Source organism: Scyliorhinus torazame, chromosome 29 (assembly GCF_047496885.1).
Source record: "Scyliorhinus torazame isolate Kashiwa2021f chromosome 29, sScyTor2.1, whole genome shotgun sequence".
In the NCBI taxonomy this organism is placed as follows: domain Eukaryota; kingdom Metazoa; phylum Chordata; class Chondrichthyes; order Carcharhiniformes; family Scyliorhinidae; genus Scyliorhinus; species Scyliorhinus torazame.
Window position 1 is genome coordinate 32,701,989 of NC_092735.1, and position 18,156 is coordinate 32,720,144.

The 18,156-nt window shown below is 47.1% G+C and overlaps 2 protein-coding genes across 2 annotated transcripts; both read left to right on the forward strand.

Moving 5' to 3' along the window:
• Positions 1 to 1,861, forward strand: LOC140403778 (ferritin heavy chain, oocyte isoform-like). The gene is made up of 4 exons (XM_072491940.1): positions 1 to 122; positions 788 to 934; positions 1,197 to 1,322; positions 1,603 to 1,861. Exons 1-4 carry the CDS (start codon positions 21 to 23, stop codon positions 1,747 to 1,749), a joined length of 522 nt encoding a protein of 173 aa, XP_072348041.1. The 5' UTR covers positions 1 to 20; the 3' UTR covers positions 1,750 to 1,861.
• Positions 1,862 to 7,919: 6,058 nt separating this feature from the next.
• Positions 7,920 to 10,252, forward strand: LOC140404142 (ferritin heavy chain, oocyte isoform-like). The gene is made up of 4 exons (XM_072492558.1): positions 7,920 to 8,041; positions 8,999 to 9,145; positions 9,710 to 9,835; positions 10,106 to 10,252. Exons 1-4 carry the CDS (start codon positions 7,940 to 7,942, stop codon positions 10,250 to 10,252), a joined length of 522 nt encoding a protein of 173 aa, XP_072348659.1. The 5' UTR covers positions 7,920 to 7,939.
• The last annotated feature ends 7,904 nt before the right edge of the window (positions 10,253 to 18,156 follow it).

The window sequence follows — 18,156 nt, forward strand, 5'->3', positions numbered from 1 at the left end:
TTTGACCTTTAACCAGTAAGATGGCTTCCCAAGTGCGTCTGAACTACCACAAGGACTGTGAGGATGCTGTTAACAAGCAGATCAACCTGGAGCTCTATTCCGCCTATGTTTACCTCTCCATGGTGAGTTTTACATTTTTGGGAGTCCTATTTTCAATTTAAGACTGTGGCTTTGTTGCTTTCTGAGCAGGTAGAGTTTCTCTAGGTTAATGAGTTGTCTTTAGATATATTCCCTCCCCAGTCTGAATAGATTGAACACTCCAGTCAGGTGTTTGTCCCTATTTTAGAATTGCTGTTTCCTGTTTGGATCTATAATTAACTCCAGGATTCTGTGAAGTTTCTGGTCAAATGCTTACTTTGAAGGTACCTAAATCTCTCCTTTCCAATTGAAGAGGAGCAATTAAATGTAATTGGCTGGCTGATGTACTGAATTTGAAGGATTTTCTATTTTCCATCATTAGTGTGAGAAAGGATGTAATTCATTGGGGTCACCAAACTTCAATCCAAACAGCATTATTACTTGCACAGTGGTTACCACTGCTGCCTCATTGGCAGGGACCCTCTGGTGACCCACTGTGTGGGTTTACTCTGGGTCAGGTTTCCTCCCACCATCCACAGGGATGGGTTTCAACATACTGAGGAAAAGCATTGACAAAGCAATTTAGTTTTCAATGAAAACCAAAACTCTGGTCCCCTAATTGGAGGCCAATATTGAGGTGAAGGGAGGGTGAGGTGAATCTGATAGCTGGGGGTCTGACCTGCCTCTTTTCCACTGTCTCTACCTGCAGTCCTCTTACTTTGACCGGGATGATGTTGCCCTGCGTCACTTTGCTGAGTTCTTCAAGGAGCAGTCACATGAGGAACAGGAACACGCTGAGAAACTGATGGAATTCCAGAATAAACGTGGAGGCCACATCATCCTGGAGGATGTCAAGGTTGGAATTTAACAGTCTTCTGTGGTGATGCAATTTAAAGTCTTTTTTTTTGTACTTCCAAATCCTGCTACTCCACCCTCTAGAATGTGAGCAGCAGTAAAATGGAGTGTGTGACGATAGATAAAAGATGATTTCACTCTGCCTTTTTTACTTTAGCCCCAAGAGCTAATGGTCTCCAATGTTACCTTCCATGATTTAAACACTCATTACACAACATTCTTAGTGCAGCACAAAAAAGACCTTTCTCTCTTTCCCCTTTCAGAAACCAGAGCAGGATGAGTGGAGCAACGGTCTGGAGGCAATGCAGAGAGCTCTGCAGATGGAGAAGAATGTGAACCAGAGTCTGCTGGATCTGCACAAACTCTCCTCTGGGAACACTGACCCTCATGTGAGTTGCATTTTGTTTCCTTATCCACTGATGTTGGCATCTGTAGTCATTTGCAGAATTATTTTGGGTTTCCCATTGCTGGGTTTGACTAAATTCCATTCTGAGGCATCAATGTTTCTTTTCACTCCCCAGGAGAATGGGTGAATTACCACTTTTGTAATTCTGGCTCAATCTCCCCACAACACCCACTTTACCATCTTGAGGGGGGGGGGGGGGGGAGAAAAAGAATTTTCATCTGGGGAAGATCCACACTAATTTCTCTTCTGTCCTCCTGTTTCAGCTTTGTGACTTCCTGGAGACTCACTACTTGGATGAACAAGTGAAGATGATCAAGAAGCTCGGAGATCACATCACCAACCTGAAGAGACTGGGAGCCCCTGAGAATGGCACGGGAGAGTACCTCTTTGACAAGCTCACCCTGGATTGACTGACTTTGATCGTTTTGCAGTGAAGAGTGATCAACGTGTGGTTGCTGTTTTTTGTGCTAAATTTCTGTTCTGCCATGTTGCTGCATTTGAAAATAAATGTCACTGACCAGATTTGTTTCCCTGTGTAATTCTGTAGCTGACATGATTGGTTCACAAAGATTTCTAGCTGCCTAACAGGGCTAATCGAACTTTATTCTTTATCACCAAGAGGGGCTGGGTTGGAGAAGGGGTAGAGGATCTGAAACAGCTGTACAAGGAGCAGTTTAGACAACATCTGGAATGTCCAGTTTGGAAAAGTAGTTCTGCCTGTTAATCACAGGTGGGAGTGCACAGTTGATAAAGCCCTACACCCCCCCACCCCCTAATCCAAAAGTCCCAGTTTAAATGCTCAATAGTATTGCCAAAATATAATCTTATTGTCACAAGTTGGCTTACATTAACACTGCGAAGAAGTTACCGTAAAGACCGCTGCATTCCTGCCCCTGTTCGGCTGCAGTGAGACTATTTGGAATGTCCAATTCACCTAGCAAGCACTTTTTTCGGGACATGTGGGAGGAATCTGGAGCACCCAGAGGAATGTGGGAATGTGCAGACTCCACACAGACAGTACCCCAAGCTGGGAATCAATCCCAGGTCCCTGGCGTTGAGAAGCAACAGTGCTAACCACTGTGCGTTGATGAGTTGGAGTCTGAGCCTCAAACACTGAGGCACATCCGGGAGGGGGAGACTTACCTGGACACTGTGTTTCAGGAGGCAGTCTCACCTGTCAGAGTAAGTAGTTTAAATGCTGCCAGTGGCCAGGGACAGCAGGGTGTGACTGCAAGTCAGGCAGGTAAAGGGAACCAGCAGTCAGGAGCCTCAGCCCTTGACCCTGTCCAACAGGTATGAGGCACTTGCTCCCTGTGTGGATGACGAACAGGGCTGCAGGAAGGATGAGTCAGCTGACCAAGGCACCATGGTTCAGGTCATTCAAGGGGAGGGAGTAAATAGGCAAGTTGTAGTTGTAGGGGATTCTATTATCAGGGGGATAGATAGTATCCTTTGTGAGCAGGATAAGGAGTCCTGCATGGTATGTTGCCTGCCCGGTGCTAGGGTGCGGGACATCTCTGACCGGCTTGAAAGGATACTGGAGGGGGGGATCCAATTGTTGTGGTCCATGTCGGTACACGTCGGTACCAACAACACAGGCAAGTCTAGGAAAGAGGACCTGTTTAGAGATTATAAAGAGCTAGGATTCAAATTTAAAAAACAGGTCCTCAAGGGTCATAACCTCCGGATTACTGCCCGAGCCACGTGCAAATTGGCATAGGGAGGCAAGAATAAGGGAAGTTAACACGTGGCTGAAAGTGTGGTGTGGGAAAGAGGGGTTCCTTTTCATGGGACACTGGCATCAATTTTGGGACAGGGGGGACCTATACCGTTGGGGTGGTCTCCACTTGAACCGAGCTGGGACCAGTGTTCTGGCGAAAAGAGTAAATAGGGTGGTCAATAGGACTTTAAACAAGAGGTTGGGGGGGAAGGGAAAGTCAGGGAACCAAGAGGTGAAGTAATCAGTGGGAAGCGTAGCTGCTTAGGAATACAAAAAAGCACGAAAAGACAGAACTCAGGAGAGGTTACGATAGTCCCCATCCCACAAAATATGACACAGTGTATGGAAAGGCTCAGTAAACCAAGGTCCACCACACTAAGAAAACAAAAACGGACGGTCAATAGAGAATTAAAGGTGCTATATTTAAATGCGCGCAGTGTATGGAACAAGGTAGATGAGCTTGTGGCCCAGATTGTGACTGGCAGGTGTGATGTGGTAGGCATCACCGAGACGAGGTTGCAGGGGGTTCAGGACTGGCATTTAAACATCCAGGGATTCACAACCTATCGAAAAGACAGAGAGGTGGGCAGAGGGGGCGGGGTTGCCTTGTTAATTAGGATTGAAATTAAATCAATAGCACTAAACGACATAGGGTCAGATGATGTGGAGTCTGTGTGGGTAGAGTTGAGGATCCACAAAAGCAAAAAAAACATAATGGGAGTTATGTACAGGCCTCCTAACAGTGGTCAGGACCGGGGCACAAAATGCACCACGAAATAGAAAGTGCATGTCAGAAAGGCAAGGTCACAGTGATCATGGGGGACTTCAATATGCAGGTGGACTGGGTAAATAATGCTGCCAGTGGACCCAAGGAAAGGGAATTCATTGAATGTTTACAGGAGGGCTTTTTGGAACAGCTTGTGATGGAGACCACGAGGGAACAGGCCATTCTGGACTTAGTGTTATGTAATGAGCCAGACTTGATTAAAGATCTTAAAGTAAGGGAACACTTAGGAAACAGTGATCATAATATGGTAGAATTCAATCTCCAATTTGAAAGAAAGAAGGTAGAATCAGATGTAAAGGTGTTACAGTTAAATAAAGGTAACTACAGGGGTATGAGGGAGGAACTGACGAAAATCGACTGGGAGCAGAGCCTAGTGGGAAAGACAGTAGAACAGCAATGGAAGGAGTTTCTGGGAGTAATTGAGGACACAGTACAGAGGTTCATCCCAAAGAATATCAGAGGGGGGATTAGGCAGCCATGGCTGACAAAGGAAGTTAGGGAATGCATCAAAGCAAAAGAGAAAGCCTATAATGTGGCAAAGAGTAGTGGGAAGTCAGAAGATTGGGAAGGCTGCAAAAACAAACAGAGGCTAACAAAGAGAGAAATAAGGAAAGAGAGGATCAATTATGAAGGTAGGCTAGCCAGTAACATTAGGAATGATAGTAAAAGTTTCTTTAAATACATTAAAAACAAACGGGAGGCAAAAGTTGACATTGGGCCACTCCAAAATGACGCTGGTAATCTAGTGATGGGAGACAAGGAAATAGCTGAGGAACTAAATAAGTACTTTGCGTCAGTCTTCACAGTAGAAGACATGAGTAATATCCCAACAATTCAGGAGAGTCAGGGGGCAGAGTTGAATATGGTAGCCATCACAAAGGAGAAAGTGCTAGAGAAACTAAGAGGCCTAAAAATTGATAAATCTCCGGGCCCAGATGGGCTACATCCTAGAGTTCTAAAGGAGATAGCTGAAGAAATAGTGGAGGCGTTAGTTATGATCTTTCAAAAGTCACTGGAGTCAGGGAAAGTCCCAGAGGATTGGAAAATCGCTGTTGTAACCCCCCTGTTCAAGAAGGGAACAAGGAAAAAGATGGAAAATTATAGGCCAATTAGCCTAACCTCGGTTGTTGGCAAGATTCTAGAATCCATTGTTAAGAATGAGATTTCTAAATTCTTGGAAGTGCAGGGTCGGATTAGGACAAGTCAGCATGGATTTAGTAAGGGGAGGTCGTGCCTGACAAACCTGTTAGAGTTCTTTGAAGAGATAACAAATAGGTTAGACCAAGGAGAGCCAATGGATGTTATCTATCTTGACTTCCAAAAGGCCTTCCAAAAGGTGCCTCACGGGAGACTGCTGAGTAAAATAAGGGCCCATGGTATTCGAGGCAAGGTACTAACATGGATTGCCGATTGGCTGTCAAGACAGAAGGCAGAGAGTTGGGATAAAAGGTTATTTTTCGGAATGGCAACCGGTGACGAGTGGCGTCCCGCAGGTTTCAGTGTTGGGGCCACAGCTGTTCTCTTTATATATTAACGATCTAGATGACGGAACTGGGGGCATTCTGGCTAAGTTTGCCGATGATACAAAGATAGGTGGAGGGGCAGGTAGTATGGAGGAGGTGGGGAGGCTGCAGAAAGATTTAGACAGTTTAGGAGAGTGGTCCAAGAAATGGCTGATGAAATTCAACGTGGGCAAGTGCGAGGTCTTGCACTTTGGAAAAAAGAATAGAGGCATGGACTATTTTCTAAACGGTGACAAAATTCATAATGCTGAAGTGCAAAGGGACTTGGGAGTCCTAGTCCAGGATTCTCGAAAGGTAAACTTGCAGGTTGAGTCCGTAATTAAGAAAGCAAATGCAATGTTGTCATTCATCTCAAGAGGCTTGGAATATAAAAGCAGGGATGTACTTCTGAAGCTTTATAAAGCATTAGTTAGGCCCCATTTAGAATACTGTGAGCAATTTTGGGCCCCACACCTCAGGAAGGACATTCTGGCACTGGAGAGGGTCCAGCGGAGAATCACACGGATGATCCCAGGAATGGTAGGCCTAACATACGATGAACGTCTCAAGATCCTGGGATTATATTCATTGGAGTTTAGGAGGTTGAGGGGAGATCTAATAGAAACTTACAAGATAATGAATGGCTTAGATAGGGTGGACGTAGGGAAGTTGTTTCCATTAGCAGGGGAGACTAGGACCCGGGGGCACAGCCTTAGAATAAAAGGGAGTCACTTTAGAACAGAGATGAGGAGAAATTTCTTCAGCCAGAGAGTGGTGGGTCTGTGGAATTCATTGCCACAGAGGGCGGTGGAAGCCGGGACGTTGAGTGTCTTTCAGACAGAAGTTGATAAATTCTTGATTTCTCGAGGAATTAAGGGCTATGGAGAGAGAGCGGGTAAATGGAGTTGAAATCAGCCATGATTGAATGGTGGAGTGGACTCGATGGGCCGAATGGCCTTACTTCCGCTCCTATGTCTTATGGTCATATGGATTGCCTTATCCACCCTGATTTTCACACTTTAATTTGATGGGTTTTGTTTCATCCATCAGTTACTTTATGTTCTTTTGCTTGGTTGTCACACCCAGCATCACGCCAGAGTCAGTGGCGGATGCTGGCTTAACTCCTGTACGTGTAGATAAACGTACAGGTCATCAATTCACCAAAAAAACACCACAAAAAACAAAAAATAACAAAAATGACAAAACACAGAAAGAAAAATATTTTTTATTTGTTAAATTAGAGTAGTAAGACCATATAAAAGGTCTACAGTTCTTAGATTTGGGGATAAAGCTCCACATCCCATTTAACAGTGACTGGGCAATAGCTTTCTCTTTGATATTCGCCACAAATCCATTTCACATTGCCCCAATTTGTCAGCTGGTTTGTGTATTCTCTGTGGCTTGTCTGGGGCAGGTCAGCCTCGTCCAATCTGTTCTGCTCAACGCTGTCCACGCACAGAAATTCCTCAAAAACCAGTGGACGGAAGACGAGTCTTTGGAGCTCTCTTCCTGAAAAAGTGGGGAAACACAATCTTTGAATATTTTTACGGCAGAGGCAGATAGATTCTTGGTAAGCGGGGGTGGGAACGGGGGGTCAAAGGTTATCGGGGGGAGGTTTGATGTCTTTATCAGATCAGTCAAGACCTTATTAAATGGTGGTGCAGGTTCGAGGGGCCGAATGGTCCACTCTGCCTCCTTCTCCAGAAGTTTGCGTGACGGCTACAAAAACAAATTAAATAGGCTCATGGAATTTTATTCTTCATCTAATGGGGGCTGGAATAGAGAGAGGTAGAGGTTCTGAAACAGCCGTGTAAAGAGCAGCTTAGACCACATCTGGAACACTGTGTCCAGTTTGGATAAATTGGCTTTGGTGGAGATCCAGAAAAGATTCACCGGAACGGAATCGTCGCTAAAAGGGTTAAATGATGAAGACCGTTTGCATCGACTGGTCTTTCAATCACAGAGTCTAGAATTAGGGGACGTGTTGAAGATGATTATTGGATTTGATAGGGTGGATAGAGCAAAACCAGAGAGAATCAGAGAATCTCCACATGGCAGAAGGAGGCCTTCCCCAGGTGGGAAGAGAGGCGCAGCCTTAACGTCAGAACCAGCTTGTTCAGGAGTGAAGCTCGGAAGCATTTATTCAACAAAGAATTACGGAAATCTGGAACTCTGTCACCCAAAATGTCAGAGGTCATTTTAACATGTCAACGCTGAGGTTGTTAGATTTTTGTTGTGTGTGGGGCAAATGGGACTGAGACGTGTTTACAGAGTTAGAATTCAATCCAGTCACAATATGAATGGTGGAAAATGTTTGAAGGGTTGAATGGCCCAATCACAGAGTAACCATCCTGATCTTTCCTGTATTCCACAGACCTGATTGGCTCTGGGTATCACACCCAACCCCCTCTCATTGATTAATTGGTGCCTCGATTCATGGCAGATTTCTGATTGGCTATCAGGGATTGTCAATCATCATTGGTGATGTCATTCCCTGTTTGAATGCAGGATGTCCCAGTTGTATAAATACAAGAGCTTGTGAAAACTGAGGTCCTGTTGTTGCTGTTTGACTTTGACCTTTAACCACTCAGATGGCTTCCCAAGTGCGTCAGAACTACCACAAGGACTGTGAGGATGCTGTTAACCAGCAGATCAACCTGGAGCTCAATTCCTCCTATGTTTACCTCTCCATGGTGAGTTTTACATTTTTGGGAGTCCTATTTTCAATTTAAGGCTGTGGCTTTGTTGCTTTCTGAGCAGGTAGAGTTTCTTGAGGTCAATGAGTTGTCTTTAGATATATTCCCTCCCCAGACTGAATAGATTGAACACTCCAGGCTGGTGTTTGTCCCTATTTTAGAATTGCTGTTTCCAGTTTGGATCTATAATTAACTCCAGGATTCTGTTTAATTTCTGGGAGAATGCTTAGTTTGAAGGTACCGTGGGCAGCACGGTAGCATTGTGGATAGCACAATTGCTTCACAGCTCCAGGGTCCAAGGTTCGATTCCGGCTTGGGTCACTGTCTGTGCGGAGTCTGCTCATCCTCCCCGTGTCTGTGTGGCTTTCCTCTGGCTGCTCCAGTTTCCTCCCACAGTCCAAAGATGTGCAGGTTGGGTGGATTGGCCATGATAAATTGCCCTTAGTGTTGGGTGGGGTTACTGGGTTATGGGGTTAGGGTGGAGGTGTTGCCCTTGGGTTGGGTGCTTTTTCCAAGAGCTGGTGCAGACTTGATGGGCTGAATGACCTCCTTGTGCACTGAGGAGCAATTAAATGTAATTGGCTGGCTGATGTACTGAATTTGAAGGATTTTCTATTTTCCATCATTAGTGAGAAAGGATGTAATTCATTGTGGTCAACAAACTTCACTCCAAACAGCATTATTACTTGCACAGTGGTTACCACTGCTGCCTCATTTGCAGGAACCCTCTGGTGACCCACTGTGTGGGTTTACTCCGGGTCAGGTTTCCTCCCACCATCCACAGGGATGGGTTTCAACATACTGAGGAAAAGCATTGACAACGCAATTTAGTTTTCAATAAAAAACAAAACTCTGGTCCCCTAATTGGAGGCCAGTATTGAGGTCCAGGAAGGGTGGGGTGAATCTGATAGCTGGGGATCTGACCTGCCTCTTTTCCACTGTCTCTACCTGCAGTCCTCTTACTTTGACCGGGATGATGTTGCCCTGCGTCACTTTGCTGAGTTTTTCAAGGATCAGTCACATGAGGAACGCGAGCACGCTGAGAAGCTGATGGACTTCCAGGATAAACGTGGAGGCCGCATCATCCTGGAGGATGTCAAGGTTGGAATTTAACAGCCTTCTGTGGTGATGCAATTTAAGTGTCTTTTTTTTTTTGTACTTTCAAATCTTGCTACTCCACCCTCTAGAATGTGAGCAGCAGTAAAATTGAGTGTGTGACGGTAGATAAAAGATGATTTCACCTTTGACGCACTTGAACGAGTGAATACTGAGGATCAATAAATGGGTACTCCAAAAAGTATTGATTCAGCCATTGTGGGGCTAAACTAGGAATAGTGTGGAAAATGTGGGCTCTCGCTATGACTCATTGATAAAGTCAGGACTTCACAAGACATTGAATTAGCAGGAATGGAGTTTCTTTAGCTCTGCCAAGCCAATGGACTGATCTACTGCCAGCAATGGAAACATAGACAATAAAGGCAGGAGGAGGCATTCGGCCTTTGAGCCTGCTCTGCCATTCATGACCATCGTGGCTGATCATCCTGCCTTTTTTACTTTAGCCCCAAGAGCTAATGGTCTCCAATGTTACCTTCCATGATTTAAACCCACATTACACAACATTCTTAGTGCAGCACAAAAAAGACCTTTCTCTCTTTCCCCTTTCAGAAACCAGAGCAGGATGAGTGGAGCAACGGTCTGGAGGCAATGCAGAGAGCTCTGCAGATGGAGAAGAATGTGAACCAGAGTCTGCTGGATCTGCACAAACTCTCCTCTGGGAACACTGACCCTCATGTGAGTTGCATTTTGTTTCCTTATCCAGTGATGTTGGAATCTGGTCATTCGCAGAATTATTTTGGGTTTCCCATTGCTGGGTTTGACTAAATTCCATTCGGAGGCATCAATGTTTCTTTTCACTCCCCAGGAGAATGGGTGAATTGCCTCTTCTGTAATTCTGGCTCAATCTCCCCACAACACCCACTTTACCATCTTGAGGAGGGGGGGGGAAAGAATTTTCATCTGGGGAAGATCCACACTAATTTCTCTTCTGTTCTCCTGTTTCAGCTTTGTGACTTCCTGGAGACTCACTACTTGGATGAACAAGTGAAGATGATCAAGAAGCTCGGTGATCACATCACCAACCTGAAGAGACTGGGAGCCCCTGAGAATGGCACGGGAGAGTACCTGTTTGACAAGCTCACCCTGGATTGACTGACTTTAATCCTTTTGCAGTGAAGAGTGATCCAACTTGTGTGTGTAGTTTCTTTTTTGTGCTAAATTTCAGTTCTGCCATGTTGCTGCATTTGAAAATAAATGTCACTGACCAGATTTGTTTCCCTGTGTAATTCTGCAGCTGACATGATTGGTTCACAAAGATTTCTAGCTGTCTAACAGGGCTAATCGAACTTTATTCTTTATCACCAAGAGGGGCTGGAATGGAGAGGGGGTAGAGGATCTGAAACAGCTGTACAAGGAGCAGTTTAGACAACATCGGGAATGTCCAGTTTGGAAAAGTAGCTCTGCCTGTTAATCACCGGGGTGGGAGGTGTGCACAGTTGATCAAACCCTGCCCCCCCCCCTTCTCTCCCCCCCTCTTCCAACAGTCACAGTTTAAATGTTCAGTTCTGACACTAAAATATAGTCTTTACTTTTGGCACAAATAGGCTTACATTAACACTGCAATGAAGTTACTGTGACAATCCCCTACTCGCCGCACTCCGGCCCCTGTTCGGATACACAGAGAATTCGGAATGTCCAATTCACCTCGCAAGTACATTTTTGGGAATATGTGGGATGAAACCAGAGCACCCACGCAGACCGGAGAGAATGTGCAGACTTCACACAGACAGTGACTGAAGCTGGGAATCGATCCCAGGTCCGTGGCATTGGTGAAGCAACAGTGCTAACCACTGTGACAGTGCCGTCCATGTTGCCAAGTGTTTACCTTCACTACGGTTACCTTTCTGGTAAAAAGCTGTTTTTCCAGGAGTAGCGGTCAGTCTTGCATTGATCCTTTAAGTCTTAGTGGGTGGGGTTTACCGAATACCCGCTGTGTGTTTTTAGGTTTTGGAGGGGGAGGTGGCTCCGCTATTTTTCTACCGGTCCTGCTGTTGTCAATTGGATTTCCCGCTGACTTCTCTCATCACCGGGAAGCCCGTGGGCGGGCGTGGGACCGGAATTTCCTGCTGGTGTCTTTTAAAACACAAATTCTCCCAGACTGCTCTTAGTCGAACAAAGAAATGTACAGCACAGGAACAGGCCCTTCAGCCCTCCAAGCCCGTGCCCACCATGCTGCCTGACTAAACTACAATCTTCTACACTTCCTGGGTCCGTATCCCTCTATTCCCATCCTATTCATGTATTTGTCAAGATGCCCCTTAAATGTCACTATCGTCCCTGCTTCCACCACCTCCTCCGGTAGCGAGTTCCAGGCACCCACTACCCTCTGCTTAAAAAACTTGCCTCGTACATCTACTCTAAACCTTGCCCCTCTCACCTTAAACCTATGCCCCCTAGTAATTGACCCCTCTACCCTGGGGAAAAGCCTCTGACTATCCACTCTGTCTATGCCCCTCATAATTTTGTATACCTCTATCAGGTCTCCCCTCAACCTCCTTCGTTCCAGTGAGAACAAACCGAGTTTATTCAACCGCTCCTCATAGCTAATGCCCTCCATACCAGGCAACATTCTGGTAAATCTCTTCTGCACCCTCTCTAAAGCCTCCACGTCCTTCTGGTAGTGTGGCGACCAGAATTGAACACTATACTCCAAGTGTGGCCTAACTAAGGTTCTATACAGCTGCAACATGACTTGCCAATTCTTATGCTCAATGCCCCGGCCAATGAAGGCAAGCATGCCATATGCCTTCTTGACTACCTTCTCCACCTGTGTTGCCCCTTTCAGTGACCTGTGGACCTGTACTCCTAGATCTCTTTGACTTTCAATACTCTTGAGGGTTCTACCATTCACCGTATATTCCCTACCTGCATTAGACCTTCCAAAATGCATTACCTCACATTTGTCCGGATTAAACTCCATCTGCCATCTCTCCGCCCAAGTCTCCAAACAATCTAAATCCTGCTGTATCCTCCGACAGTCCTCATCGCTATCCGTAATTCCACCAACCTTTGTGTCGTCTGCAAACTTACTAATCAGACCAGTTACATTTTCCTCCAAATCATTTATATATACTACAAAGAGCAAAGGCCCCAGCACTGATCCCTGTGGAACACCACTGGTCACAGCCCTCCAATTAGAAAAGCATCCTTCCATTGCTACTCTCTGCCTTCTATGGCCTAGCCAGTTCTGAATCCACCTTGCCAGTTCACCCCTGATCCCATGTGACTTCACCTTTTGTACTAGTCTACCATGAGGGACTTTGTCAAAGGCCTTACTGTAGTCCATATAGACAACATCCACTGCCCTACCTGCATCAATCATCTTAGTGACCTCCTCGAAAAACTCTATCACGTTAGTGAGACACGACCTCCCCTTCACAAAACCGTGCTGCCTCTCACTAATACGTCCATTTGCTTCCAAATGGGAGTAGATCCTGTCTCGAAGAATTCTCTCCAGTAATTTCCCTACCACTGAAGTAAGGCTCACCGGCCTGTAGTTCCCGGGATTATCCTTGCTACCCTTCTTAAACAGAGGAACAACATTGGCTATTCTCCAGTCCTCCGGGACATCCCCCGAAGACAGCGAGGATCCAAAGATTTCCGTCAAGGCCTCAGCAATTTCCTCTCCAGCCTCCTTCAGTATTCTGGGGTAGATCCCATCAGGCCCTGGGGACTTATCTACCTTAATATTTTTTAAGACACCCAACACCTCTTCTTTTTGGATCGCAATGTGACCCAGGCTATCTACACACCCATCTCCAGACTCAACATCTACCAATTCCTTCTCTTTGGTGAATACTGATGCAAAGTATCCATTTAGTACCTCGCCCATTTCCTCTGGCTCCACACATAGATTCCCTTGCCTATCCTTCAGTGGGCCAACCCTTTCCCTGGCTACCCTTTTGCTTTTTATGTACGTGTAAAAAGCCTTGGGATTTTCCTTAACCCTATTTGTCAATGACTTTTCATGACCCCTTCTAGCCCTCCTGACTCCTTGCTTAAGTTCCTTCCTACTTTCCTTATATTCCACGCAGGCTTCGTCTGTTCCCAGCCTTTTAGCCCTGATAAATGCCTCCTTTTTCTTTTTGACGAGGCCTACAATATCTCTCGTCATCCAAGGTTCCCGAAAATTGCCGTATTTATCCTTCTTCCTCACAGGAACATGCCGGTCCTGAATCCCTTTCAACTGCCACTTGAAAGCCTCCCACATGTCAGATGTTGATTTGCCCTCAAACATCCGCCCCCAATCTATGTTCTTCAGTTCCCGCCTAATATTGTTATAATTAGCCTTCCCCCAATTTAGCACATTCATCCTAGGACCACTCTTATCCTTGTCCACCAGTACTTTAAAACTTACTGAATTGTGGTCACTGTTACCGAAATGCTCCCCTACTGAAACATCTACCACCTGGCCGGTCTCATTCCCCAATACCAGGTCCAGTACCGCCCCTTCCCTAGTTGGACTGTCTACATATTGTTTTAAGAAGCCCTCCTGGAGGCTCCTTACAAACTCCGCCCCGTCTAAGCCCCTGGCACTAAGTGAGTCCCAGTCAATATTGGGGAAGTTGAAGTCTCCCATCACCACAACCCTGTTGTTTTTACTCTTTTCCAAAATCGGTCTACCTATCTGCTCCTCTATCTCCCGCTGGCTGTTGGGAGGCCTGTAGTAAACCCCCAACATTGTGACTGCACCCTTCTTATTCCTGATCTCTACCCATATAGCCTCACTGCCCTCTGAGGTGTCCTCTCGCAGTACAGCTGTGATATTCTCCCGAACCAGTAGCGCAACTCCGCCTCCCCTTTTACATCCCCCTCTATCCCGCCTGAAACATCTAAATCCTGGAACGTTTAGCTGCCAATCCTGCCCTTCCCTCAACCAGGTCTCTGTAATGGCAACAATATCATAGTTCCAAGTACTAATCCAAGCTCTAAGTTCATCTGCCTTACCCGTAATACTTCTTGCATTAAAACATACGCACTTCAGGCCACCAGACCCGCTGTGTTCAGCAACTTCTCCCTGTCTGCTCTGCCTCAGAGCCACACTGTCCCTATTCCCTAGTTCTCCCTCAATGCTCTCACCTTCTGACCTATTGCTCCCGTGCCAACCCCCCTGCCATACTAGTTTAAACCCTCCCGTGTGACACTAGCAAACTTCGCGGCCAGGATATTTATGCCTCTCCGGTTTAGATGCAACCCGTCCTTCTTATACAGGTCACACCTGCCCCGGAAGAGCTCCCAGTGGTCCAGATAATGGAAACCCTCCCTCCTACACCAGCTGTTTAGCCCCGTGTTTAGCTGTTCTATCTTCCTATTGCTAGCCTCACTGGCACGTGGCACAGGGAGTAATCCCGAGATTACAACCCTCGAGGTCCTGTCTTTTAACTTTCTGCCTAGCTCCCTGAACTCCTGCTGCAGGACCTCATGCCCCTTCCTGCCTATGTCGTTAGTCCCAATATGTACAACGACCTCTGCCTGTTTGCCCTCCCCCTTCAGGATGCCCTCTACCCGTTCGGAGACATCCTGGACCCTGGCACCAGGGAGGCAACATACCATCCTGGAGTCTCTTTCACGTCCATAGAAGCGCCTATCTGTGCCCCTGACTATAGAGTCCCCTATTACTATTACTCTTCTGCGCTTTGACCCTCCCTTCTGAACACCAGAGCCAGCCGTGGTGCCACTGCTCTGGCTGCTGCTGTTTTCCCCTGATAGGCTATCCCCCCCGACAGTATCCAAAGGGGTATATCTGTTCGAGAGGGGGACAACCACAGGGGATTCCTGCACTGACTGCCTGCCCTTTCTGGTGGTCACCCATTTCTCTGCCTGCACCTTGGATGTGACCACATCTACATAACTGCGATCTATGATGCTTTCCGCCACCTGCATGCTCCTAAATGCATCCAATTGCCGCTCCAACCGAACCATGCGGTCTGTGAGGAGCTCCAGTTGGGTGCACTTTCTGCAGATGAAGCCATCCGGGACCTGCGCATCTCACAGTCAGAGCACAGCACCCCTCTCTGACATTGCGTCAATTAATTAAAATTTAAATTAAAAAAATTTTTTTTTTTGAATATTTTTTATTTTTTAATTTCAAAGTTACTGTTGACTATCTGTTTCCTAGCACTAGATTTCTAATAGAAATGCGAAAGCTAAATATAGTACTCTCTGATCTCTGGCTTAGATATCCCTATAAATTATAGTTAAGTAATTATGTTTAATTAGTTACCAATGCTCAGTTTTTTTAATTTAGTGTAGAATCCCAACCAGCCACTCAGGCCACAGCTTTTCTGTGATTTCACTTCAGTTTCCCCCCCGACACACACACAATTTGAAAAAGGTACAAAAGTAAAAATGCATAAAAATCACTTACTTACCTTCTTCGTGTTAATAATAAAATATGGTACTTACCTCACACCAATGGGTTTTATTATTAGGTTAGAGGAGGAGGGCGTGAAAATTGAACCGTTTTCTGTGATTAAAATGTCCACGGCAGCTATTCACACCCAGTCTGGCCCTACATGTGACACCAGACCCACAGCAATGTGGTTGACCCATAACTGCTCCTCCGAAATGGCCGAGAAAGCCACGGGCAACAAGTATTGGCCTTGCAAGCAGCAACCACGACCCACAAATTAATAAGCCAAGAAAAAAGACTCTGAAGTTTTGAGACAAGGGGGAAATCATTGGTGGCTACAGCTCTTAGAACCACTTCACGGGACTTCCGGGTGCGGCGATGACCAGCTGAGTTGCACGTTTCGGCAGCTCCCGGTGAAACGGACTTTTGGGCTCTTGATCGGAGCCCCAACGGCAATTTTGACGGCTAAAAACACTGTGCGGTAAACCAGAAGGGAATCCCCCCTGGATACGGTTGGAAAAAGGAGGAGAAAGTGGCCGGATTGCAGTGGATCCTTTAGAACAGCGGCATGGAAGGCAAGCAAAAACCAAGATGGCGTCGGAAGGTGGCAGTTTAACATGGGGCCCTGAACAACAAGAGTTCTTGAAATGCTGTGTGGAAGAGATCAAAAAGGAAATGAAGAAAGAGCTGTTGGCCCCGATACTACAGGCGATCGAAGGGCTAAAGGAGGAACAAAAGACCCAGGAGCGGGAGCTTCGGGTCGTGAAGGCAAAGGCAGCCGAGAATGAGGACGACATACAGGGCCTGGTGGTGAAGACGGAGACGCAGGAGGCACATCAGAAACGATGTGTGGAAAGGTTGGAGGCACTGGAAAACAACGCAAGGAGGAACAACCTGAGGATTCTTGGTCTTCCTGAAGGTGTGGACGGAGCGGACGTCGGGGCATATGTGAGCACAATGCTGCACTTGTTAATGGGAGCGGAGGCCCCGGCGGGTCCGTTGGAGGTGGAGGGAGCATACTGAGTGATGGCGCGAGGACCGAGAGCAGGAGAAATTCCCAGAGCCATAGTGGTGAGATTCCTCCATTTTAAGGATAGAGAAATGGTCCTTAGATGGGCGAAGAAAACTCGGAGCAGTAAATGGGAGAACGCGGTGATCCGCGTTTATCAAGACTGGAGTGCGGAGGTGGCGAGAAGGAGGGCGAGCTTTAATCTGGCCAAGGCGGTGCTTCATAAAAAGAAGATAAAATTTGGAATGCTGCAACCGGCAAGACTGTGGGTCACATATCGAGGGAGGCACCACTACTTTGAGACGGCGGATGAAGCGTGGACTTTTATTGTGGAAGAAAAACTGGAATGAGCGGGTTATTAAAAAGAACGTTTGAACAAAGTGGTGGGGCGAATGTGGGGGGCAAAGAGGGGGGTTAAAAAGGGGGGAAAGAGGAGTTTTATATACTAATCCTGCGATGTGGTAACTTTTCTCTCTCCCACAGGTGGTGATGGGGGGAGGAGGGGAGGTGGAGGAGATGGGGCGTTGGCCATTGGGGGCGGGGCCAAGGGGGGCTTTTTTCCCGCGCTATGATAATCATGGCGGGAATAGAGAAGCAGGAAGGAGGGGGCGTCGCACGGTGCGATCCGAGGTCACGGGGGGAAGCCGAGGTCGGCCAGAGTTTGCTGACTTCTGGGAGCAACATGGGGGGAGTAATTACGCTAGCGGGGGATCTAGCGGGGGGGGGTGGGAGGGGGGAATTACTGGGTTGCTGCTGCTGGGGAGAGGGGGGAGCTGGTATGGGAGAGGATGGGCGGGGGGGCACCGCCTGGGGGAGATACAGCTGCGTGGGAACCGGGTGAGGAGCTGGAGAAAGGTGATGGCTAATCAACAAGTGCGGGGGGGTAGGAAGCCCCCCAACTCGGCTGATCACGTGGAACGTGAGAGGGCTGAACGGGCCGATAAAGAGGGCACGGGTACTCGCACACCTTAAGAAACTTAAGGCAGATGTGGTTATGTTACAGGAAACGCACCTGAAACTGATAGACCAGGTTAGGCTACGCAAAGGATGGGTGGGGCAGGTGTTCCATTCGGGGCTAGATGCGAAAAACAGGGGGGTGGCTATATTAGTGGGGAAGCGGGTAATGTTCAAGGCAAAGACTATAGTGGCGGATAACGGGGGCAGATACGTGATGGTGAGTGGCAAACTACAGGGGGAGACGGTGGTTTTGGTAAACGTATATGCCCCGAACTGGGATGATGCCAATTTTATGAGGCGGATGCTAGGATGCATTCCGGACCTAGAGATGGGAAAGCTGATAATGGGGGGAGATTTTAATACGGTGTTGGAACCAGGACTGGATAGGTCGAAGTCCAGGACTGGAAGGAGGCCGGCAGCAGCCAAGGTACTTAAAGACTTTATGGAGCAGATGGGAGGTGTAGACCCGTGGAGATTTAGCAGACCTAGGAGTAAGGAGTTCTCGTTTTTCTCCTATGTCCATAAAGTCTACTCGCGAATAGACTTTTTTGTGCTGGGTAGGGCATTGATCCCGAAGGTGAGGGGAACGGTGTATACGGCTATAGCCATTTCGGATCACGCTCCACACTGGGTGGACTTGGAGATAGGGGAGGAAACAGGAGGGCGCCCACCCTGGAG